A 23,511-nucleotide genomic window follows, 5' to 3' on the forward strand; every position below is an offset into this window, starting at 1 on the left:
AGTTAGTATAGTGAGTGTGTAGGCGGTGACATCGAGTTGGTGTAGTGAGTGTGTAGGCGGTGACTTAGAGTTGGTGTAGTGAGTGTGTAGGCAGTGACTTAGAGTTGGTGTAGGCGGTGACATCGAGTTGGTGTAGTGAGTGTGTAGGCGGTGACTTAGAGTTGGTGTAGTGAGTGTGTAGGCGGTGACTTAGAGTTGGTGTAGTGAGTGTGTAGGCGGTGACATCGAGTTGGTGTAGTGAGTGTGTAGGCGGGGACTTAGAGTGTGTGTAGTGAGTGTGTAGGCGGGGACTTAGAGTTGGTGTAGTGAGTGTGTAGGCGGTGACATCGAGTTGGTGTAGTGAGTGTGTAGGCGGGGACTTAGAGTGTGTGTAGTGAGTGTGTAGGCGGGGACTTAGAGTTGGTTTAGTGAGTGTGTAGGCGCTGACTTAGAGTGTGTGTAGTGAGTGTGTAGGCGGGGACTTAGAGTTGGTGTAGTGAGTGTGTAGGCGCTGAGTTAGAGTTGGTGTAGTGAGTGTGTAGGCGGTGACTTAGAGCTGGTGTAGTGAGTGTGTAGGCGCTGACCAGCTGCTCCTCCTCCCTCCGTCAGAGACGGGTGAGATCGACCCGGTGCTGATCGACCGCTACAACACGCCGGGCTTCGTGGGGTGCCTGTCCCGGGTCACGCTGAACGGCGTGGCGCCCCTGAAGGCCGCGCTGCGCCCCGGCCCGGCGGCCGCGCTCGTCACCGCCCACGGCATCCTGGTCCCGTCCAACTGCGGCGCCCAGCCCCTCACCATCTCCCCCCTCGGCGCCGCCCACGACCCCTGGCAGATGGACACCGGTAACGCACGCACGCACGCACGCACGCACGCACGCACGCACGCACGCACGCACGCACGCACGCACACACGCACAAAGGTGCACACACACACAAAGGTGCACAGACATGAGGGAGCTTCCCTAGGCGGAGGACCCAGAAGCAGACATGTTGTTCACAGCAGGTTGATCCATGAATGGGAAGATAAACTAAATGTGGGATTCAGTCACGTCTGTTTTGTTTGCGTTAAACACGGCACTGACGTCGACTATTTGTGTTCATTAATTTGATTTGTTTAGTGAATTATTTTAATTTTTTTCGTTGAAAATAAATATACAAACACATAATTTTATTATAAATAAATAAATAAAAAAGAAATAATGAATGACTAGCTGCCACACAATATACTAATCAAACCGATGAATCTGTTTCCCCAGCCGGCGCCGTGTTCCCATACAACAACGAGATGATCAGCCGCGAGAAACTAGACCACAACTCTGCCGTCATTGGAGGTACTGGCACAACGTGGACACTGTTACACCGCTGTCAGCAGAGAGCTGCATATAGAGAGTAGAGGAGGTGCAGACCGCTCCTTCACAGCACGAGGTCAGGTCGGCTTATTGATAACAGAGGACCTCAGGAGGCGGTAGACAGGTCATCAGGGGATGGAGGACTGAGCTCTGGGTGGAGGTCTGGGTGGAGGTATGGGTGGAGGTCTGGGTGGAGCTCTGGGTGGAGCTCTGGCTGGAGGTCTGGCTGGAGCTCTGGGTGGAGGTCTGGGTGGAGGTCTGGGTGGAGGTCTTGTGGTGTAGCGTTCAACGTATGGATCCTCCCTCTGGACCCGGGAGGATCCATATGTTGAACGCTACACCAGACCTTTTGTACGGTGTACAGCCGTAACACGCCTCTTTTTATCTGTATTCTGTGGGGCTAAACACCCACGGCCATTCCCATACCACTATGGTGGTTTGTTTCACGCAGTGAAAATCAAGGTCCTGGCAGATGTGGTGAACGGCTTCACCGATGCTTCTAGAATAGTCAGCGTTCGGATCAAAACAACAAGGCCATAGCTTTACTCAAATCAACGCGAAAAAGGTTCACCTGCCAATAGATCCTTGCTAATGGTCATAACACGAGTGTAATGTCCCGAATGCCCCCCCAGGGATCGTTGCCGTGGTGATCTGCCTGGCCCTGGGCGTGCTCGTGTTCCTGGTGCGTCACATGTTCCGCCACAAGGGCTCCTACCACACCAACGAGGCCAAGGGGGCGGAGTCGGCCGACTGCGCCGACGCCGCCATCATCGTGAACGACCCGGCGTTCACCGAGACCATCGAGGAGAGCAAGAAGGAGTGGTTCATCTAGCGCTCCGGGGCGGGGGAGCGAGGACGCCCGGTGACTGACCCCCGGGGAAGCGCGGAGCGATTTATCAAAAAAAAGAAAAAAACATCAACAAAAAAAATACTGCAACGGTCAAAAACTGCAAAGAAACTGTGGCTTTTCATTCTCTGTTACTCGACGCAGCGGGGGGGCATGAAGTGAGGCGTGCGCCTGCTCTGTGTTCCTACATCCTCCCCGTCTTTAACATACGTCAGCGCCTGATGGAGGAGGGGCCGTCCTCCCGCTACAAGTTCCCCGGAGGTTTGAGGAGGTGGATTATAGCAAGTTTTGGGTAAATGAGTTTTATCATTTGTTTTACACTATCTTCTTTAGTGTTCCTAAGGTTGCCACTATTATTTTGTTTTATTATTTATATTTTATTTGGAGTTATTATATTTTTACATGTATTTATTAATGCTAAGCCAATGATTTTTCATAAATCTGCTTTACAGTATTTTTATTACTTTTACGCCTTTTTTTGACAACCTTAATGTGTGTGTGAGTGTGTGTGTGTGTGTGTGTGTGTGTGTGTGTGTGTGGATATTTACCCTGCCTGTCCTCAATGAACTACACAAAAACAGCAGCAAGAAAAGCATATATGTCTTGACAGTATTCTTTGGACTAAGAACGGAACTAGTTAGTACTTCATTCTGGGATATTTTTTTGCATTTCCATAACGCCTGGCAAAGTGTCTTAACGAATAATGAGCTTTGATTGTATGTGGATACGTTTAATGTTTGCATCTTTTTTAAACACACACTACGTATTCTAAAATGTTAATGCCTTTCTTTTTCTTCAGTATTTTTTGTTGCCAAATTGAAGTGTTTTTTTTAAATAACACTGATCATAAACGTTCCCAAGTCCATCAAAATGATACGAGCCTTTGTCTCTGAGGGAAGTAAATCAGTAAGTGTTAGTAGCAACATCTGTTCAAATGCAATGTGTCGTGGTCAAAAACGTGTGCATCCACGAACCTTATGACATTACAGATAAATTGCTTACAACTCGTCATAATTACTAAGAGATGAGGTTTAAAAAACTTTTCTTATTCAAATTTGAGTATCATTATCTTCAGTGCCGTACCCCTGGATGGTATATTTGATTGACAGATGGACTAAGAATCCCCCTTTTGCTTTTGAGATGCAAACGAATGAAACTTTTTGTACGTCTGAAACTCATGTAGAAAAACCAACCTTACAATGTTGGACACATTGACATGTGATTGTATGTTATGTGTATAGCTCACTGCACACTGTCTTTCTCTTCTCTCCACTAGAGCAGGCTACATTGTCACGCTGGACAGCGGATGACACATTTCTCTTTCTTCACCAACACGATGTTTATTACAAACGCACTTCACACGTTCATTTTTTACAATCTTTTGGATATCAACGATCATATTCAGCTGCATGCAAACCACGCCTTACATTCCACTGGGGCTGATAGGCTGGTGACAGGCTGGTTATGGGCGGGTGCCCAGCCATTACACCAGTTAGACGCACTGCTACAGCCCTGGCTACTGCAGTTGTGTTTCTGAAACTGCAGTTGAGTTTCTGAGTTGGGGTCGTTCCGGTGGTTCGAGGTTATTGCTGGGTTTCTTTAATATCCTACATGTACGCTAGGCAGTTTATTGTCTCACTTTCATGGAAGCATTGAGGTTTTTTCATTGTAAACTGGTTGGATTAGTTAAAAACTTAGCCTCGACTAAGTTAAACAAATAAGAAGTTTGGGCCCATCACCCCCGAAATCACAAATAAAGCATTACACTAACATTACATTTTTGAGGGACAAAATACAACTGGTTGATGTCTGATAATCAACTTTCGATGTTAGCTTTTGAGTTAATTTGTCAGTATGTTGTGAAGCTGAAACAAAATTACTTTACTTCATGTTTTTGTTTCATGAAGTAGAAGAGAAATTGTGATTTTCAAAAAGAAAAAAATACTTGTTTTGGGCTATTTTCACCTTCATCACTAGCATGTGGCTTAAAGATGGCGGCCATCTTGAAAAGCCTTCTGATAAATAGCAAACTGTAAATGCACCATGGCCCACCTCACTTTCTGCACACTGCGATAAGTCGACCACATATGTTAGCCGTATAGCCCACCTGTACTGATTTCTTGATGTGCTCTCTGTTAGTTATGGGTGTAGTTATGGGCAGCTTCGCTCAACAACATTTCTGAAGATGATTTTCGTGTTGGTTTGACAGTTTGTTTTGGTTGCCTCAGCAACCAGGCCATGGCTCGGCATGATGCAATGTAACAGAACTGACCTCATCCTTCTGACCCAACAGTTTTAAATACATGACAGCTCGTGTCTAAATCTACTTCCAAACAACTTTTTACTTTCAATACACAGATTCCTATTTTAAAAAGGTTTTTTTTTCGCTCAAAATCTTTTCAATGCATTTAGCGTTCCTATTTTTCAAGAGCGTCGGCCTACTATTCTCTCTGAAGCGGCTTGTCACTGTATATGTTCCACGACATAAATCGTATTCTGCTGTTTCTTTGGTTTTTGACGACTCTGACTAGCAAATAAACAAGCCTTGCCATAATGTGTACGTTGATCCTTACGAACGCAAACTTCTGAAAGCACATTATAAAATAACCGTTTTATTTGTTGAAAATATAAATCAGATACACTATTTAAAAAATGACAACCATTGAACATTTGTTAAAAAAAAAACAGCCTTAAAAAAATCAACACCGGGTACTGTCAGCCATCGGACTTGATGAGCCCCCCAAAGTAAGCAGTGATGGTCTTCAGCTTGTTGTTCAGGAAGTTCTGCTCCACCTCCACCCTCCCGCCTGGTCCCGCCAGAGAGGCAATCTGAGGAGAGGAGCGGGCCGTCAGCCTCGTTATCACAGGGGCGGCTACAACAGGCTATACACCTCAACTAACTACTACTGCCTCGTTATCACAGGGGCAGCTACAACAGGCTATACACCTCAACTAACTACTACTGCCTCGTTATCACAGGGGCAGCTACAACAGGGTATACACCTCAAGTAACTACTACTGCCTCGTTATCACAGGGGCGGCTACAACAGGCTATACACCTCAACTAACTACTACTGCCTCGTTATCACAGGGGCAGCTACAACAGGCTATACACCTCAACTAACTACTACAGCCTCGTTATCACAGGGGCAGCTACACCTCAACTAACTACTACAGCCTCGTTATCACAGGGGCAGCTACAACAGGCTATACACCTCAACTAACTACTACAGCCTCGTTATCACAGGGGCAGCTACACCTCAACTAACTACTACAGCCTCGTTATCACAGGGGCAGCTACAACAGGCTATACACCTCAACTAACTACTACAGCCTCGTTATCACAGGGGACGGCTATACACCTCAACTAACTACTACTGCCTCGTTATCACAGGGGCAGCTACAACAGGCTATACACCTCAACTAACTACTACTGCCTCGTTATCACAGGGGCAGCTACAACAGGCTATACACCTCAACTAACTACTACAGCCTCATTATCACAGGGGACGGCTATACACCTCAATTAACTACTACTGCCTCGTTATCACAGGGGCAGCTACCACACCGCTATACACCTCAACTACTGCTGCTGCATCGCTTTCAAGTTCCCCTGCAGTGTTTTCTGCAGTGTTTTGATTCTTCTGCGGTCGATCTTGAATCAGTATTCAATGTACGATATTGAAAAAAGCATTCACTGTTTTGTGAAAAGTGAAATATAAGCTAAGCCATCTATTGGAGTATCTGATCAGCGTGGACGCCTTGGCGATAAATGATGTTGAATGATCCAAAACATAAAAACACACCTGGTTCATGTCCGCATTCCGGGGCAGGAAGTAAACGATGTCGTCGGTGATCAGCTTGGAAAGCCTGAAGATCTCAAACGTGTGATTGGTTAAGGAGCGAGACAGATCACCCAGGAGGTAGGAGTGGAACATGTAGTACAATAAAATATCAAAGGACTGCGTGGCTCATCAAGGATATCCCTCGGGCTGGATCATGGTCCTGATGTCGAACAACTTAACCAATCACACCTCAGCCGTGAGGTAGTCCGGCCCGCCCCAGGGCCGCACTACCTCACGGCCGAGGTGTGATTGGTTAAGGAGCGAGACGCATGACCCAGGAGGTAGGAGTGGAACATGTGATACAATAAGCGTGGCTCATCAAGGATATCCCTCGGGCTGGATCATGGTCCTGATGTCGAACACCTCGGCCGTGAGGTAGTCCGGCCCGCCCCAGGGCGGCGACAGGAAGACCACGTCGCCACGGAGACCGGGCGCCAGCTGCAGGAAGTCGCCGAGCAGGAAGTCGATGCGGTCGGCGACGCCGTACACCTCGGCGTTGTGGCGGGCCAGCGCGAGGCGCGACGCGTCGATGTCGATGCCGATGACTGTGGGAGGGGAGGGGGGGGGGAGAACTATGTCAAAATATCTAAAAATCGTTTTTTTTTTTTTTTTTTTTTTTATCATCCGCACCGGACAACAAACTCTCTTGAATGGGACGTCCCACAGTTTTTTGTTGTTTTTCCCCTTCCCCCTCACAACCAATGAACTAGGGGGGCCCACCGGCTGATTCTCCGTGAAACTCTCTGGCTGAGTAGCCTTTGTGGTGGTAGGATGTGAACGCGCGGTGAAGGACCCACCTCGCTTCCCGGAGAGCGCGAACTGGATGGCGTTGCCCCCCACGCCGCAGAAGGCGTCGATGACCAGGTGGGAGTCCACGAAGCTCTCCTTCACACGGAGGGCGATGTGGTGGGCGATCCGCTCCGGGGTGACCGAGAACCAGCCCTCTGGAACACACAGTGAAGGTCACACTACTATACTACAACTATACACATGAACAGGGACACGACGCTATCGAGGACAGAGCAAACCAGACGGTCTGCAGCCACCAGGTCAACCTGGTGCAGATCGAGTGTCGCGTTAAGCCATAACCAGATGATCATTTATCAAATTCACCACGTCTAGACGCCTTCTGGGACCTCCCCGGGCGTTGGTCTTTGAGTTAACTTCACATTTCAGAGTGCAGGTTGAGCCCTGTATTGAAAGACCAACGTTAAAGATCAGTGTGAGTAGTACCAGGCAGAAGGTAGACGATCACTGATCAATAAAGATCAGTGTACCAGGCAGAAGGTAGACGATCACTGATCAATAAAGATCTGTGTACCAGGCAGAAGGTAGACGATCACTGATCAATAAAGATCAATGTGAGTACCAGGCAGGAGGTAGACGATCACTGATCAATAAAGATCAGTGTGAGTACCAGGCAGAAGGTAGACGATCACTGATCATTAAAGATCAGTGTAGGTACCAGGCAGAAGGTAGACGATCACTGATCAATAAAGATCAGTGTGAGGGACCAGGCAGAAGGTAGACGATCACTGATCAATAGAGATCAGTGTGAGTACCAGGCAGAAGGTAGACGATCACTGATCATTAAAGATCAGTGTGAGGGACCAGGGTTGGAGGGGTCCTTATCTCCCCCTGATGCACCCAAACACGCACACACTGTGCGTGTTTGGGTGCATTCTACATTTCATGTAGAATTTGTGTTTTCAGACCGCCTTTGTTTTCATGTTATCGCCCAATAACGGTTCCCCTTTCCTAAACCTGCCCTAACTCCAATGTTTCCCTTTGACTCTGATGAACAGCAGTGAGCAGCGTGTTCTCTATGCCTCGCCTCGTGTCTCCCCACGGACAACCACACTGGCTACGTCCGCTTTCCAGAGCAGCCATGGTCTACGTTCCAATCACACACGCAGGTCTCCTTTAAAGAGACCTGCGTGTGTGATGACTCGTGGGAATTTGGGGAGCGAGAAATAGCCTCATAAAAAGGTAAACAATAACTCAGAAATCTGCTGATCTGACAACCGTTTGTGTTTTACACTAGCGGTGAGGGAACACACACACACACACACACACACACACACACACACACACACACACACACACACACACACACACACACACACACACACACACACACACACACACACACACACACACACACACACACACCGGTGTCAAGGCGGATGCCCTCGTCGAAGCGGGAGAAGAGGCGGTAGCGCTGGGCCCAGTACTTGGCGAGCTCCGGCTCCGCCTTCATGTCCTCCGGCATGTCCTCGCCGCGCCCCCGCCTCCACATCCTGCTCCGGGTCTTCCCGGCCTTCCCGCGCCTCTTCGGTCTTCCCACGTCATCCTCCTCTTCTCTGGCGGGAGCTGGCACAGCACAACGCAGACATCCATTCAGTTGACTTTCCTTTTTGTACATTGTGATCGAATTTGGATAATGACACGCCCTTTTCCACTTCAATACATTTAGCGTTTGAACCCCTTGTCTGACCCTTGCCCTGGAGGGGTGTCATTGGTGTGTGTAATGGCTCCCAGGGGCCGGTCTACACCCTCCTGGGGTCAGAGGGATGGAGGCTCACCTGGGGCTGCCTCCGGGAGCTCCGGCAGGAGGAAGTCTGGGATGTCCAGAGAGTAGATCTCCCGACCCGCCTGCTTCGCCTGGGCCTCCACGTCCTCCTCCTGCACCTCCTCATACATCCACGTCACCCCCTTCTCCTGGACCTCCATCACCTCCCCCAGCACCTCCACCCCCTTCTCCTGGACCTCCATCACCTCCCCCAGCACCTCCACCCCCTTCTCCTGGACCTCCAGCACCTCCCCCAGCACCTCCACCCCCTTCTCCTGGACCTCCAGCACCTCCCCCAGCACCTCCTCCACGTCCTCCTCCTTCCCCTCCTGCAGCACCGTCACACTCTTCTCCTCCATCACCTCCACACACTTCTTCTTCTTCTCCTCCTCCTCCTCCTCCCCCCCCCTGCGGGCCGTCTCCGGCAGCCCCCCCCTCTCTGGGGGTGCCGTCCCGTGGGGGTTCGGGGGGGCCTCCCTGCTGGGGTCCCGGGGGCCCCCTGTAGGGCCCAGGTCAGCGACCAGGACGGCCTGCTCCCGCTCCCTCTGGGCCTTCCGGAGGAAGCCCTGCACCTGGGGGGGGGGGACGGGACGGGACGGGGGGGACGGGGGGGGGGGGGGGGGGGGGGCATTTGATTTAAAAACAAGGAGGTTGACAGATTGAAGGTCAACGCCTACCACCCAGTTTAATGCAGGACTAATAATGTGGAAATCATTGTCAAATAAAAGTAAGACTATTATTTTTTAAAGGGCCCATAAAACCTTGGTCCCAGCGCCTCCCCAGCGTTGAGGCCCTCAGTGAGTAAAGTCACAGAGCCTGAACAGCGGGCGTACTGCGCACTGGGATGCACTTTATGGATCAGAAGGAACTCCAATTGAACAAACAATTTGTTAAACAAACACGTATCCGATAGGATGATTTCAGAGGCTCAGAGTCATCATGAGACGACGAGTTAATACGATTTATACAACAATAGGTTCCGTCCAAGTAATTGGCTCGGACAAGCGGCATTCCACGAGCGCTGATCTAGAGTATGACAGCATTTGGACTTTTAACTATACATCTATCACTCCGCTGTCTATCTTCTGTACCATTAACTTTATTAACGGTTAATGTGTTGCAAAGCAACACATTAACACATCGCTGCTGATATTCAGCACACCAGCACTCCCTCTGTGTGATATAGCTGGAGCTACGTCACCTTCTGGAGGGTGGCGCTGATGAGTGGCGTTGTGGCGCCGGGGTCCTCCTCAGGGAAGAAGGTGTGTTTGTTGACCTTCTGGGCGGCGCCTCTCTTCTTACCGTGAGACCGCCGGCTCTTCTGGCTCGGACTGGGTTTGAATGTTAGAACGCTGTCAAACCTGCACACACACACACACACACACACACACACACACACACACACACACACACACACACACACACACACACACACACACACACACACACACACACACACACACACACACACACACACACACAGTCCAATTAGGAGGAGATCATAAGAATCGTATTCAGTTGAATAATAATGTTACCATTCTCTCATTCTCGTTCTCCCGCACACAAGTCTCAATGAATCCGAATGAACATCATAACACAAATAATAGCAACCCAATAAAGGAGCACTATAAAAGCACTCTGCGTCTATATCTGAAATCAATGTATCTAGTTCATATTTTATTAACTCAAATAGCTGATAGATTTGCAGTTAGTAGATCAGCTTATTACTTATTTATAACAGGGAATATATTGCCCAGCACCTACAGTACATCAAGTAAAGCAGGCTCTAACCTGCTAAGTACAACTCTAACCTGCTAGGTTAACCTGCTAGGTACAGGCTGTAACCTGCTAGGTACAGGCTGTAACCTGCTAGGTCAGAATAGCACAGAGCTCAAACTCACAGGGCGTCAGGTTTGCGCTTGAGGCCCAGTTTATCCCACGCCTCCTCGGTGGACAAACCAGGGAGCTCCTCCACGTCAAGCTCATGACTGCAAGAGAACAGAAGGAATCAAATACTACTGGTACTGATACTACTGGTACTGATACTACTGGTACTGATACTGTAGTAGTGGTACTGATACTACTGGTACTGATACTACTGGTACTGATACTGTAGTAGTGGTACTGATACTACTGATACTACTGGTACTGATACTACTGGTACTACTGGTACTACTGGTACTGATACTACTGGTACTGACTTATGCTACAACAGGCTACAACTACGGGGATCAAATGAGCTGTGAGGTCACTCATCGCTACACAAGTGTGAAGGTCCCACGTGAACCATACCTTCTTTTGACCTTGGAGCCCCCCCCTGGGAGGTCGTCCTCCTCCTCCTCGTCCTCCCCCCCCCCCTCCGGTGTGAGCCCCCCTCCTGTCCGCTCCCTGGGCGCCGCCGTTCTGCTGGGAGCCTGTGGTCACACACACGTACATCAGGAACACGGGACACCTCCACACACACAACGCTAACGGGCAGCAGCCTCCGCAGCGCGTCACCCGCAGCAGGGCTATGTCCGCAGTAGAACGATCGGTTTAAGTTCACTCATTTCTACCCGTATCCGAAAGCGACAGCTCTTGCGGTCAGATTACTGCACTAGGCCGTCATACGTTTTCCGATAATATTTAAAAGTGACATATTATACCACCAGGTGTGAGTGGGATCAGCCTGCCTCTTATGACATCACAGGTGGGCGTGCCCACCTGCGATGTGTGACGGACAGATGAGCAACGTTGGCTACAGTCCACTGGTAGACCGATCTACCCAGCACACATCCAGGTGGACACACCCCCTTGTGATGTCAGAAGAGGCAGATTTACAAAACGGCTTGTACGGCGAACCCCACTCACACCTGGAGGAGTGATCTGTTAGCCCGTAGCAGTCCTCCCGCTCTCTGTCCCGCTCCTCACCGCGGTTCTCTGCGTCGGTGCTGCTGCTGCCCGCTCTCTTGCGGTCGTTACCGCCGTCGACCGGTTCACCGTGGCCCCCGCCGCCGCCGCCTCTCTGCTCTCCGGGGGGTCCCGGACCCCCCGCGGCGGTGTGGACACTCATCCCCACCATGAGCTCCACCAGACCGCCCCCCCGCTCGCCCTCCCCCCGCCCCTCAGAGTCAGCCTCTCCGCCAGCGGCGCCCGGCTGAGCGATGTCACCCCTCGTCCCATGATGCACCTCTTCTGCCCCGACGGCTCTTCCGTCGTCTTCAGGGTCGTTGGCGCCGGCGTCCGGTTCCCCCGTCGTCCCTTCGTCGCGGCCCCCCTCCCCTCCGCCGCCGGCCGTCCAGCCCTGGGCCGCCCAGTACGTGTACTGGTCCCAGTAGCCGTAGTAGGCCTCGGCGGCGTGCTGGTCCCAGGCGGCCCGGGTGTCCCCGTCGTCCCAGGGAGGGCTCACGGTGTCTGGGTGCTTCTCCAGCCAGCCCTGCCACAGCAGCGCCTGGCCCTGTTGAGCTGGACAACGAGACGCAAAACCAAAAGCAAACACGTGACTCTTAGAGGGCGGAGGGGGTCAAAGGAATGCACTCAGTGAATACCTGTGAGGTAGGCATTAGGAAGGCTGAACCCTCCCTTTTCCATAACAAAGAACATCCATATGCATTTTCAATTGATAACCTAGACGTCTAGAGCCTTTTGAAAAACATTTAGAGAACAGCCCACACAAACACAGGAGTCCCTGAGGGTAGCATGTGACCTACTCACCCCAGTACGTCTCCCAGCCTTCGTCCTGCGTCTCTACTGGTGTCTCTACTGGTGTCTCCTCTGGTGTCTCTACTGGTGTCTCTACTGGTGTCTCCTCTGATGCTTCTGTCACCATCTGGCCCTCTGCTGGGAAGAGTGGACAGACTTCAGAGACCATCATCTGACCATCAATTCTCTGGTGCTAACCTTGAAATATGACTACATAGTCGGTAAACGGTTCCAAACACAAATAGCAACCATGAAGCTGTGGTTGTGGGTGATTTTTATTCACAATAATTCTTTATTTTTATTAATTTGTAGACCTTGATAAAAAATAATTGAACACCACGCATTTGATGACTTGAGATGCCTTACCTTGCAGTCTTTCTTGCTCCTTCTCTGCCTGTTCCTTTTCTCCCATGCCAACCACATCTTCATCATCCTCCTCCTCCTCCTCTTCTGCTGGCGCCGCCCAGTGATTGGGAGCTCTCCGCTTCACTCGCCTCACCTGTCAGAGATGAATAGAGAATGACGTGGGGTTATGTGTGCTGTTCAGCTGTGTGTAATGACGTGGGGTTGTGTGTGCTGTTCAGCTGTGTGTAATGATGTGGGGTTGTTTGTGCTGTTCAGCTGTGTGTAATGACGTGGGGTTGTGTGTGCTGTTCAGCTGTGTGTAATTAAAACGGTTATGTGGAAGCTGCCGCGGCGGTCTCTTACGGTTTTCTTTTTTACAGAGTGACTTGCGAAGGCAACAGGTAGGCCCATGCTGGCCATCAGTTGAGCCTCTTCATCCAACAGTTCATCCTCCACCTCTTCCTCCTCCTCCTCCTCCTCCTCCTCCTCCTCAACCTCATCGTCCACTACATCTCCTTCATCTTCTTCAAAGTCTTCATGATCTAAATTGAGGTATGGGAAGTATTTAATTCCATGAGGTCCTGGTCTTAGTATGATCCACAGTTTCAAGTCAAGATCTCCTTCTTATTGGACATACCTTGCGGTTCAGATGTGGCCTTGTTAGAGTTGAGGTATCTGTTGTCAGAGCAATATAATTCACGGTCCCTGTAGGTTTCGGGTTATAGTGATTGTCATGACTGAATTAGATCATGCTTTTCGTACATCTTGAAATAGAAATAAACAGAAAGGAGGCTGTTCAATTAATGCTTGTGATACTTACTGTACAAAGGCTCTGGAACAGAGGCAATGCGTGATTTGCTTGTCCGTTTTGTTCGAGGAAAAGAAAATATCCGCAACCAAGCTCCACCGGCTCGTTTCGATCATCATGTTGATATTGATCACGTTCTCAGGACAAAGTAGTGAAAAGGTTACAGTACGCTAAGTTTGTCCTTCATTCATGATGGACTTATCCAAAATAAGATGTCTACAAATGAGTTATCCGAAACGGACGTCTCCTTCAAACTGTACAGGTTGATAAGAAACAAAGCCAGACACCTGCAATGTGCATTTGCATGTAAAAAGTTCACGTTTCAGGTATGACTCGAACGTAAACACATGGTAGGAGAAGTATGCGTAAATAGCCGAACTTCCGGATGATTTCCGGGGTAGGAGTGTCGCCCGAGAAGGGTCCGGGTAGATCAGTCTATCGCTACTTCTTTCATGTCTACCCGGCAGCTGATGATTCAAAATAAATATTAATTAAAAGGTAAGAATCTGGAGATTTCGTGGATATGTATTGTACAAGAAATGCATGATTGTGCCATCTTTCTAATCGGCTTAAAAGCAAAGTAGACATCGTTGTTGAATTCAATTTTGATGTTGAAAATGTCCCAGTAACTTCATAATGTCAGCCCGAGGTTGCTGTCAAATGACATTATAATGTGTTATCGATCGATTGGATATATTCAAGACCTGTCAATCGCCGTAATTATATATTTTTTAAAAATAAATAAATAAACCTAAATGAAGTAGAATATTTATGCTCAGTTAGCGGAGCCCATGTTGGTAAATGTGGCCACGTCCTAATGATTGTTGTTGCGTTTGCCCGCTAGGACCCAAGGTTCTGCAGTACTATTAAGATAGTGTTGCAAACAGCTTTAAAATATTGCGGTTTTAACCCTTATTGATACATTAAAAATGTTACACGGATTATACGATGCATGTCTTGGTTTAGCATTTGCAATGGCACATTAGGTTCCTTTACCACATTTGATATGATTGCATTAAATTAAACTCAAAATATGTACACAATTTTAGTAGCTATCACTATGCATCCGAACAACTAAAAACAAGAATAATTTCCAGGCCGAACTCGTTCCCTGAGTGTGTTATGCTTGTGAAACATGTTATGTTTATTTGTTTGGTGCCCTTCCTGTTACTAGGGTCAGCCTGCTCTGAGCTAAGCTGTGGGACTTGGAGCTGGTCAGCTCTCGGACTGGTTGCTGGCCAAGATACCAGTATGTCAGACGTCGGGAACCAGTCCTGCCTGGCCACGGCGGAAGATTTTACCTCCTTCCTGGTATTGTGTGTGTGTGTGTGTGTGTGTGTGCGCGTGCAACTAGTCCCATTTGGACTAGTTGGATACATGTATTTGGGCTATCAAATACCACTCCAAATAGTCCAAATGAATTTGGACTATTTGGAGGGTGCTACGTTTTAACGGTGATCTCAGGTGTTGATCATAAGGCTGTGACGTGTCTCCGCCCAGCTGTGTGTCTTCCATTCACTGGAGCAGTGGGCTGGACTGGGCAAGGCCGAGGATTACCTCAGCGTCATGGAGTACCTGCTGTGGGTCTTCACCCCTCTGGCTGTGGTCTTCATCCTGCCCTTCCTCATCGTCATCCTCCTCTACCTCTCCATACTCTTTGTCCACGTATTTAAGGTACATACCCTGCTTTGAGGATTTTTAGAGACTCCTAATCCAGTTTTGCTCTGAAATATATAATGCATCCTGTACATTTGTGTTTGAACATTATCATGTTCAAACACATGCATAGCACGTTTGTCAAAACTTTTTGTTTCACATTTACGTTTATTGCAGTATTGTCATCAAGCTATATTACAAATATAATACATGAAGTATTATATTTGTATTATTCAAAGATAATTTGAGCTAGGCAGGGCACCTCTCCTAATTATTATAATGATCAACAAATAAAGAAATCAATACTATTTCCCTCCGGGAGGGAAAACCGGGAGCGTAGCCCGACTTCCGTGCTTACATTGCAGTTAATAAACCTGGAAGTCCCAGGAACCACGTTAAAACCAACCTTGGTGCATGTAAACACACTGATTGTTGTTTTGAAAAACAGTAGAGTCGTGGAAAACGGAGAATACAGATTCTTTAGCCTGCTGCTGTGACACTCGTGAACCGTCTGTGTGTGTCTCGGCCGCGCAGAGGAAGAACCAACTGAAGGACGCGTACTGCAACAACCTCTGGGACGGCGCCAGGAAGACCCTGGCTACTCTCTGGGACGGCCACGGCGCCATATGGCATGGTAGGGGTCATGGGCCCAGTGGGAATGGCCATGGAACGCTCGCTTGGACTTCATTTATATCTCAGCGCTGTTAAATAATGTTTTGTTTTAAATCGTGAACGAGCACAAAGTTTATTAACTTTTTTAGTTGTTTTACATGTATGACATTTATATTGGAAGTGTGTGTGTGTGTGTGTGTGTGTGTGTGTGTGTGTGTGTGTGTGTGTGTGTGTGTGTGTGTGTGTGTGTGTGTGTGTGTGTGTGTGTGTGTGTGTGGGCACGTGCGTGATTGTGATGATCGCGGTTAGTGAGTCACCCTCTGTTGCACAACAGAAGTAAACATCAAACGACCCCAAACAAACAGACAAACAAACAAACAAACATCTATTAAACTGGTAAAACACAGCGGCGAGAACACGAAAGAAGCCTCAACAAGTCACGAAGCTGAGCATATTTTGGTACACAAATATCAAAGTAGGAAAATGATGTTCTGATGTTTATTCCAGATGTGACTGATAAACAACGCAGTAGAGCTTCCCTCTGGTGGCATATCATTTGTTTGGTTGATTGTTTGAATAATTCTGAAGAAACACAAATGAACCTGGTAACAAGTCCCTGTGAACGGTTTTCCTTCTAGTTTGTTGACCATTATGTCGAAACTTGATCCGGTGTCAATGTCCAACATTAAGAACCGTGTCAAACAATGGTCCATCTTCAGGTCAATGATTTAACTTGAACCTCTGTTCTGCACCAGCACCATTTACTGACAGTGGACTGAACGTTACAGGAGAGTATTGGTAGACCCGATAGGCGTACAGAGCCATAAAACACTACCTAGTGCAGAAACTCACACATATGAGCGTGATACTGCCGGTGTTTAACTGAGGAAACTCCCACACTCATCGGCCCAAAGGCAGAACTAAAAGTGGGCCACAAATGTACTTGTGAAAACGGCCATTTATAATATGTTTATTGACACTAGAGTGTTAAAGAAGAGGACAAGGAGGCTGTTTATAATGGCACATTTAATCTGTTGTGGTATTTAGAAATCCTTAGCCTAAGCGCATGCTGGGCGCCCCAGCTGTAGCTAAAGTCCCCCCCAGCTCAGGCTAAAGACTCAACGTTCAACTATCTCAAGTCCCTGCCTTCAAGCCTGCTAGCCCAATGCGTGCTTTCTTTATACGTTACAGTATTTTCCAACCAAGTGATCCGCCGTGCGTTTCAAAGACCGAAATGAAATTGAATAAAGAGCTCAGCTTTTGAAAACTTGACCTATTTGTAACTGTTTCATTGTCAGGTTATGAAATCCATGGCATGGAGAAGATCCCAGAAGAAGGGGCAGCGCTGATCGTGTACTACCATGGAGCCATCCCCATTGACTACTACTACTTCCTGGCCAGTGTTCTCCTCCAGAAGGGGCGCACCTGCCACTCGGTCGCCGACCACCTCGTCTTTAAGATCCCAGGTATGCCTGGGCTACATATGCATTCAGGGGGTATACATTATTCTTAAAGGGGAGATGTCACACTCTAGATGGAAGCACAACCCCCTTATAGTCGGTAGAAGCCCAGTATGGTGTCTCCCCTTTTAGGATATTCATAGTCATAACTGAGGCGTAATCCTGTATTTAAATTCCCACACACGCACGCAAGAACACACTTCGCTAGGCAGGCAGACACGCAGACATGCTCGCACATGCACTCACACACTCAGTCATACATACACACACACACACGCACACAGACACACATAACGCACAATCAAATTACCAGGAAGACGGCATAATCTTCAGGGCTAATCCTTGTTTCAACTCAGAAAACCTTTAATGTTTTTTGTACCAATATGTTTGGAGGTAGAACAAGGTAGGATAAAGACAGGATTAAATCACCAGGATTACAGTATCCGTAAGGAAGATGAATCATGATCTCATCTCAGCATATGGAAAGCCTTAATTGTTCCATATGTTAATCTGTTTCTGTGAACAAATCAACATATGGAAGCGTTAGAAACAAATAGTTCCCACAGTGCTGGATTACATGAAAACAAACGATCCAATTATAGTTTGGCCTCCTGCAATGATGTGATTCTTCAAATGTAATTAGTAGACTGATTGCAGGACCATGACCAAGGGAATTGTGATTAAAGCCTCTGACATAAAATAACATATATGATGGAAAAGTTTTATTGTGCAAGAAGCAACAAATCTGTACAGATCATCAATATTAGAAATGTTAGTGTAAACCCTTTGTCTGGTTGGTTCTGGGTCAGGGCTGTGTTGGAGGCTCCGTGGCCCACGTGATAGAAATCGAACCTCACGATGAACACTGTGAAGAATAACATCCACACACTGTCGTAGAAGGATACAAATGTCCATATTTGATTAGCAATAATAACCAATAAGTAATGAATGGTAAACGACAAGCTACAAATCATTGCATTACAATTTATTTCCTATGACTTGTTTAGTGCTTGCTAGATGTATAAATTACAAAGTTAATAACGAAAACACGTCTTTGCCCCTGCAGGGGCTACAATACGTTTAGATATTGTCGGTAACTCAGTAAATGTTTCGGCATTGTCAGGTCGTTTTTCAGTTCTTGTAATTTGTACAAGCCTTTCTTTTTGTACGAACACAATGTCTCTTAGCACAATGTCACTGAGGTAGTGGGTTGTACTAAGTCTCATAAATCAGACGTTAGAGGCAGACTAGTTGTAATGGCGGTATAAATAGAAAACGTAGCAAAGCAAAAAGGTTAAAAATAAACTAGAGTGTGTGTATATATAGTAGAAGCACAGCATGTGCTCTAGCACCTTTATGAGGAGTTATGACTGCATGCTTGACACATTAGCGGGTTGAGACACGCACACACAAACACCAAAACACACACACACACACACACACACACACACACACACACACACACACACACACACACACACACACACACACACTCCAACCCTGTTGCTAGACGACCACACCACCAACACATGGTTGGTTGTCGCTCTGTCTTCCGCTGCTCCTGACTCTGGCCTCCTCTGCTTCGGTCTGGCTCCCCGTCTGCTCCTGACTCTGGCCTCCTCTGCTTCGGTCTGGCTCCCCGTCTGCTCCTGACTCTGGCCTCCTCTGCTTCGGTCTGGCTCCCCGTCTGCTCCTGACTCTGGCCTCCTCTGCTTCGGTCTGGCTCCCCGTCTGCTCCTGACTCTGGCCTCCTCTGCTTCGGTCTGGCTCCCCGTCTGCTCCTGACTCTGGCCTCCTCTGCTTCGGTCTGGCTCCCCGTCCCGGCCCAGGCATCAAGCCCCTGCTGGAGGTGTTCAGCGTGATCCACGGCCCCCAGGAGGAGTGCGTGCGGGCGCTGCGCGGCGGCCACCTGCTGGGCATCTCGCCGGGCGGCGTGCGGGAGGCGCTGTTCAGCGACGAGACGTACCCCCTGATCTGGGGCCACCGCCGGGGCTTCGCCCAGGTGGCCATCGACGCCCAGGTGGTAAGGCCGCCGCCCACCCCACGCCCCCGTCAGCCTCATCATCGCCGTCGCCGTCGTTGAGCGTCTGCGCAATGAGGCCATTTTGTTTGTTTTATTTAAAGCTAATAATAATAATAATGCATTTTATTGATGGGCGCCTACAAACATAATAGAACGGTGTACAAGAGAACAGAGTGGGGTCATTGTAGTCCCAAGAAGGCAGCTGACTTAAAAAGAAAGACTAGTCTAGTCTAGTAGACTTGTCTGAGTAGACGTTTTCAGGGGAGGTTTGAAAGTGATGATGGAGTTGGGGTGTTGGCTGTCCTGAGGCACAGCGTTCCTGAGGTGGGGGGCTGAGTGACCAAAGGCCGTTGACCCCATGGTAACCACGCTCCTCTCCGCCTCTCCCTCTCGCAGCCCATCATTCCCATGTTCACGCGGAATTTGCGGGAAGGCTTCAGATCGCTGGGAAGGCTGAGTAAGTGCCGAACGAGCAGTTTACACACGGTATCCCAGCCTTATGTTGTACAAACCCTCATGTTCATTCCTCCAGTGGATCCAAGGTGTGACGGGTGATACAGCGACAGCATGTACAGATTAAATTCCTTGTTCCTATTTTCCTATTTATTGATATCTACATACGGACTGTCTTGGAATCTCTCTTACACTTGAATCTGTCCCACGGGCCATGTGCTTATCAGAAGGCCAACGTTCCCTCCCTGCCTAATCTGTGGTCACTCAGCCGCTGAAGGGCTGTCCGCTCTAAGCACCTCCTATCTGCATTTCCCGCTATGCTAGCTCATGGCCCTTACGCCGCCCTTATATGCACCGTAGGTAAGAACGAAGCATTGAGAGCAGAAGAAAGCAGGATATAGAAAATATAAAAAGCCCCCCCCCAGATATTCTCAGAGAGCATTTCCTAGCCAGCTGATTAAGTTCAACTCAAATGAAAGCTTATTGTGTATACAGTGTATTGTATATTCTCCCTACAGCACCTTTAACTCTTACTCACTTATATTCCCTTATCTATTTATACTGACGTTGGCATGTTGTTTCTCTCCCCGTAGAGTTTTTCCGTTGGCTTTATGAGCGGTTTCGACTGCCGTTCGCTCCGATTTATGGTGGCTTTCCTGTCAAATTCCGTACGTACTTGGGGGATCCGATCCCGTATGACCCCAACGTAAACGCTGTGGAATTAGCAGCTAAAGTAAGTATGCCTTTTGAATACGATGTCCTCAATAGAGGTGCACTCACTGGAGAGGCTGCCCTCCATAAATGTATTTAAATGTCATTATGGAAGGCAACTTGTCATTCTGTAGGTTTCTTTCTGGACAAACTCTTGACCACGCTTTGCTGTAGAGAATATTTTATTGGTGCATCCTTGTCATCTACTTTTCCACAAGACTGTGATTATTAACTCCTACATGTGTAATTAATCAAGCATGTCTTTATTTTGTTTCCATACTACATGTCATCATAAATGCAAAGAAGGAAAAAAAAAGAAAAACGAAGGTGTCTTTCTGCTTTTTTCTAGTCTCTTACACTTTGGAGGTCTGCTCGTAACAGCATATAGTCGGCTCGGTTCTGCAGAGCCGTCCTAGATGCTCTGATGTACACAGGTCTCTTAACCAGGGCCGTCTCCTGTGCCTCCCTGTAGCTGTGTGAACCTTAAAGGGAACCCCGTGGTTTTGATTCGACTGTGTTCTGAATGAGTTCCTGGTATCCACGATACCAGCTCTACTGACGCAGTGTCGCCCTCCGGCCACCAGGTGCGTCAGTAGAGCTGGTATCCACTATGATACCAGCTCTACTGACGCAGTGTCGCCCTCCGGCCACCAGGTGCGTCAGTAGAGCTGGTATCCACTATGATACCAGCTCTACTGACGCAGTGTCGCCCTCCGGCCACCAGGTGCAGCAGGCTGTGCAGTCGCTCGTGGACCGCCACCAGGAGATCCCGGGCAACGTGCTCCGGGCCCTGCTCGAGCGCTTCCCTTCCAAACACAAAGAGGAGTGAGGGTCAGAGCGCTGCTGGGCCCTCGGGAACACAGTGAGGGGTCAGCAGAGCGCTGCTTGGCCCTCAGGAACACAGTGAGGGGTCAGCAGAGCGCTGCTGGGCCCTCGGGAACACAGTGAGGGGTCAGCAGAGCGCTGCTGGGCCCTCGGGAACACAGTGAGGGCACGTTGAGACCTGCACCAGCACTCACAAGAGGAGAAGAACATTATCTCACTACCACTTACAAGAGGAGAAGAATACTATCACAGCATCACACTCACACTGACAAGAGGAGAACAGCATCACACTCACACTGACAAGAGGAGAACAGCATCACACTCACACTGACGAGAGGAGAACAGCATCACACTCACACTGACAAGAGGAGAACAGCATCACACTCACACTGACAAGAGGAGAACAGCATCACACTCACACTGACGAGAGGAGAACAGCATCACACTCACACTGACGAGAGGAACCCACACATACGTTTTAAAATGTCCCTAAGTAGAACAGTGGTTATCAAATAAACATAACTACTAGGGGTGTGCATCGTTCCTTTATTGGACGATTTTGACCAATCAGATCGCTCGAAATACATATGTATATCTTTTTTTTCTTTACCTTGAGCATAGCTAAGGCTAAGATGTAGCTTAGCCTATGCACAATAGTTGATCATTGTACAGTATTTAAAATTATGTGGGGGGGGGGGGGGGGGGGGAACCTCATTCTTTTCTATACATGTAACCCTTTAGATCTTCAAAATATTACTTGGTGCCGATCACTTTCGCTTAAAATTATTATTTATTTTCCACGAAAATATCCATATTCTCAAGACTGAAGTAAATCCAATACGTTGTGTATATGTTGTACGTCCAGGGGGTTGAAGCCTCTTTGGTTTTAGGCGTTTTATTTTATCCAACTTTAGTAATGATCATCTCAAACAAGGCCCTATAAGAAGGTCAAGAGTGAAGCGCAGTGTCACTGCTGCTTGGCGTAGCAGTTCTGGAAGTGCAGTGCTTTCTGTCCAATGAAAGCGACAACTTTGCAGCTACACTCAGACTACCCTAGCACGCAGTGGGCTGCACGTGTTAGCTATTGAAGGGATTCGGCAATGGGCTGTTCGTCCCCTTGGTAGCAGTTGATGGCATGTTCTTTGACTTCTGTCGGGAGAATGTGCAACGCTGAATGAAGAGTAACCTAGTGTAAGGAAATGGCCGTAAATATATTTGGCTGTATGCATCATTGGTTATGAATATGTAATGGTTTGTCTGTGCAGTGTAATGTGTGTTGATGCAGCTTTAGATGAACCTGTGTTGAACTGGTGTGTTGCCATGTACAGAATGTATTGATCAATTGGTCATGTTTGCGCCAAGGTGTTGTTTTGCCACTGAATTGTATTGTGGTGTATAGTGTTTGTATGTGGCTGTATATTTCTATTCCTTTTATTGAACTACTCTGATTCTACCGTTTTTGCCTACTTTCAAATTGAACTGCCAATGTTTGGTTTATTTAGGGTAAAATCGTTTTATGCCTTTTTTTTATGTGAAAAATATTTTTTGTCAATTACAAAATATTTAAATGTTATACATGTGTGACAAAAAAAAAGCCTGTCTAACCCATCAATTATATATATTTTTTGAGATTTTTCATTAAATGTACTGTCAAATGATGTAATATACACTATTTGCACTTTCCAAAAATCGGAGGTCCAATTGCAAACTATTGCGATCCAGGACTGTGAAGTCATCCTGAATAAATATATTTTACTATGACGTTGGTCCACTGTGGTTTCTGATCTATGGAGAGCAGAGAGTTGAAGCTAAGGCCATGATTCCAACTGTTAAATATTCAAGGGGCTTCATTAACTCTGGTGTACTTGACCTTTCCAAGGTTCACTATTTAAGGTAACTTAACAAGTGAACTCCGATCAGTATAATATAAATAATTTATCTATGAAGATATAAGTACATGAACAGGCATATCACTCTAACATATTCACTATTAATTAATGTATTTTGAGTTTTGTTCCATTCATATACTTCATGAATGTAACTCAGAAGGGGTAAAAAGCTCTTAGGGATCACAAATATATGTAATGTATTCTGTCGCCCTTGTAGATAATATTATGTTGTATTTATTTACATAGGCTATATGTTGCAGTCATTCAATTGAATGGTTTGTATTTTAATTATAAGACATCCTTTAGATTTCTGGAATTTCCATAAACGTTTAACAGAATAGTGTTCTCCAAGGACAACAGATGTAAATTAGCCTTGTGGCTAGAATCTTGCTCAATTATATATTGTGCGTTGTCCCTGTCAAATAAACATAAAATAAATAATCTCTTTAATATCGG

General features: G+C 47.5%; 3 protein-coding genes across 3 annotated transcripts in view; 2 read left to right on the forward strand and 1 right to left on the reverse strand.

Moving 5' to 3' along the window:
- cntnap2b (contactin associated protein 2b) overlaps positions 1-4,729 on the forward strand; it is a 32,646-nt gene extending 27,917 nt beyond the window's left edge. Inside the window, exons 23-25 of the mRNA XM_030363532.1 lie at positions 589-822; positions 1,236-1,310; positions 1,961-4,729. Of these exons, the coding sequence (XP_030219392.1) occupies positions 589-822; positions 1,236-1,310; positions 1,961-2,160 (509 nt within the window). The 3' untranslated portion in view covers positions 2,161-4,729. The remainder of the gene's footprint in view (positions 1-588; positions 823-1,235; positions 1,311-1,960) is intronic.
- tgs1 (trimethylguanosine synthase 1) lies at positions 3,651-13,816 on the reverse strand. The gene is made up of 17 exons (XM_030363307.1): positions 13,439-13,816; positions 13,256-13,323; positions 12,982-13,160; positions 12,640-12,772; positions 12,286-12,411; positions 11,334-12,036; positions 11,066-11,102; positions 10,885-11,006; positions 10,494-10,580; positions 9,794-9,953; positions 8,904-9,164; positions 8,606-8,813; positions 8,193-8,393; positions 6,818-6,964; positions 6,349-6,565; positions 5,982-6,060; positions 3,651-5,004 (listed from the first exon to the last, which is right to left on the reverse strand). Exons 1-17 carry the CDS (start codon positions 13,543-13,545, stop codon positions 4,891-4,893), a joined length of 2,949 nt encoding a protein of 982 aa, XP_030219167.1. The 5' UTR covers positions 13,546-13,816; the 3' UTR covers positions 3,651-4,890.
- tmem68 (transmembrane protein 68) lies at positions 13,811-22,927 on the forward strand. Its single transcript, XM_030363533.1, has 9 exons — positions 13,811-13,924; positions 14,601-14,737; positions 14,927-15,100; positions 15,617-15,716; positions 16,993-17,160; positions 18,984-19,177; positions 19,574-19,634; positions 20,224-20,363; positions 21,066-22,927. Exons 2-9 carry the CDS (start codon positions 14,678-14,680, stop codon positions 21,168-21,170), a joined length of 1,002 nt encoding a protein of 333 aa, XP_030219393.1. The 5' UTR covers positions 13,811-13,924; positions 14,601-14,677; the 3' UTR covers positions 21,171-22,927.
- Positions 22,928-23,511: the final 584 nt, after the last annotated feature.

The sequence above is a fragment of the Gadus morhua genome, chromosome 8 (genome assembly GCF_902167405.1).
Source record: "Gadus morhua chromosome 8, gadMor3.0, whole genome shotgun sequence".
Classification (NCBI taxonomy): Eukaryota; Metazoa; Chordata; class Actinopteri; order Gadiformes; family Gadidae; genus Gadus; species Gadus morhua.

Coding starts and splice junctions, on each gene's coding strand:
- tmem68 (XM_030363533.1), top strand. CDS start 14,678: ATGTCAGACGTCGGGAACCAGTCCTGCCTGGCCACGGCGGAAGATTTT. Junction 17,161..18,983: donor CCTCGTCTTTAAGATCCCAG/GTATGCCTGGGC, acceptor GTCCCGGCCCAG/GCATCAAGCCCCTGCTGGAG. Junction 19,635..20,223: donor CAGATCGCTGGGAAGGCTGA/GTAAGTGCCGAA, acceptor CTCTCCCCGTAG/AGTTTTTCCGTTGGCTTTAT.
- tgs1 (XM_030363307.1), bottom strand. CDS start 13,545: ATGATGATCGAAACGAGCCGGTGGAGCTTGGTTGCGGATATTTTCTTT. Junction 13,324..13,438: donor TGTTCCAGAGCCTTTGTACA/GTAAGTATCACA, acceptor CGAAACCTACAG/GGACCGTGAATTATATTGCT. Junction 11,007..11,065: donor CGCTGCGGAGGCTGCTGCCC/GTTAGCGTTGTG, acceptor GTGTGACCACAG/GCTCCCAGCAGAACGGCGGC.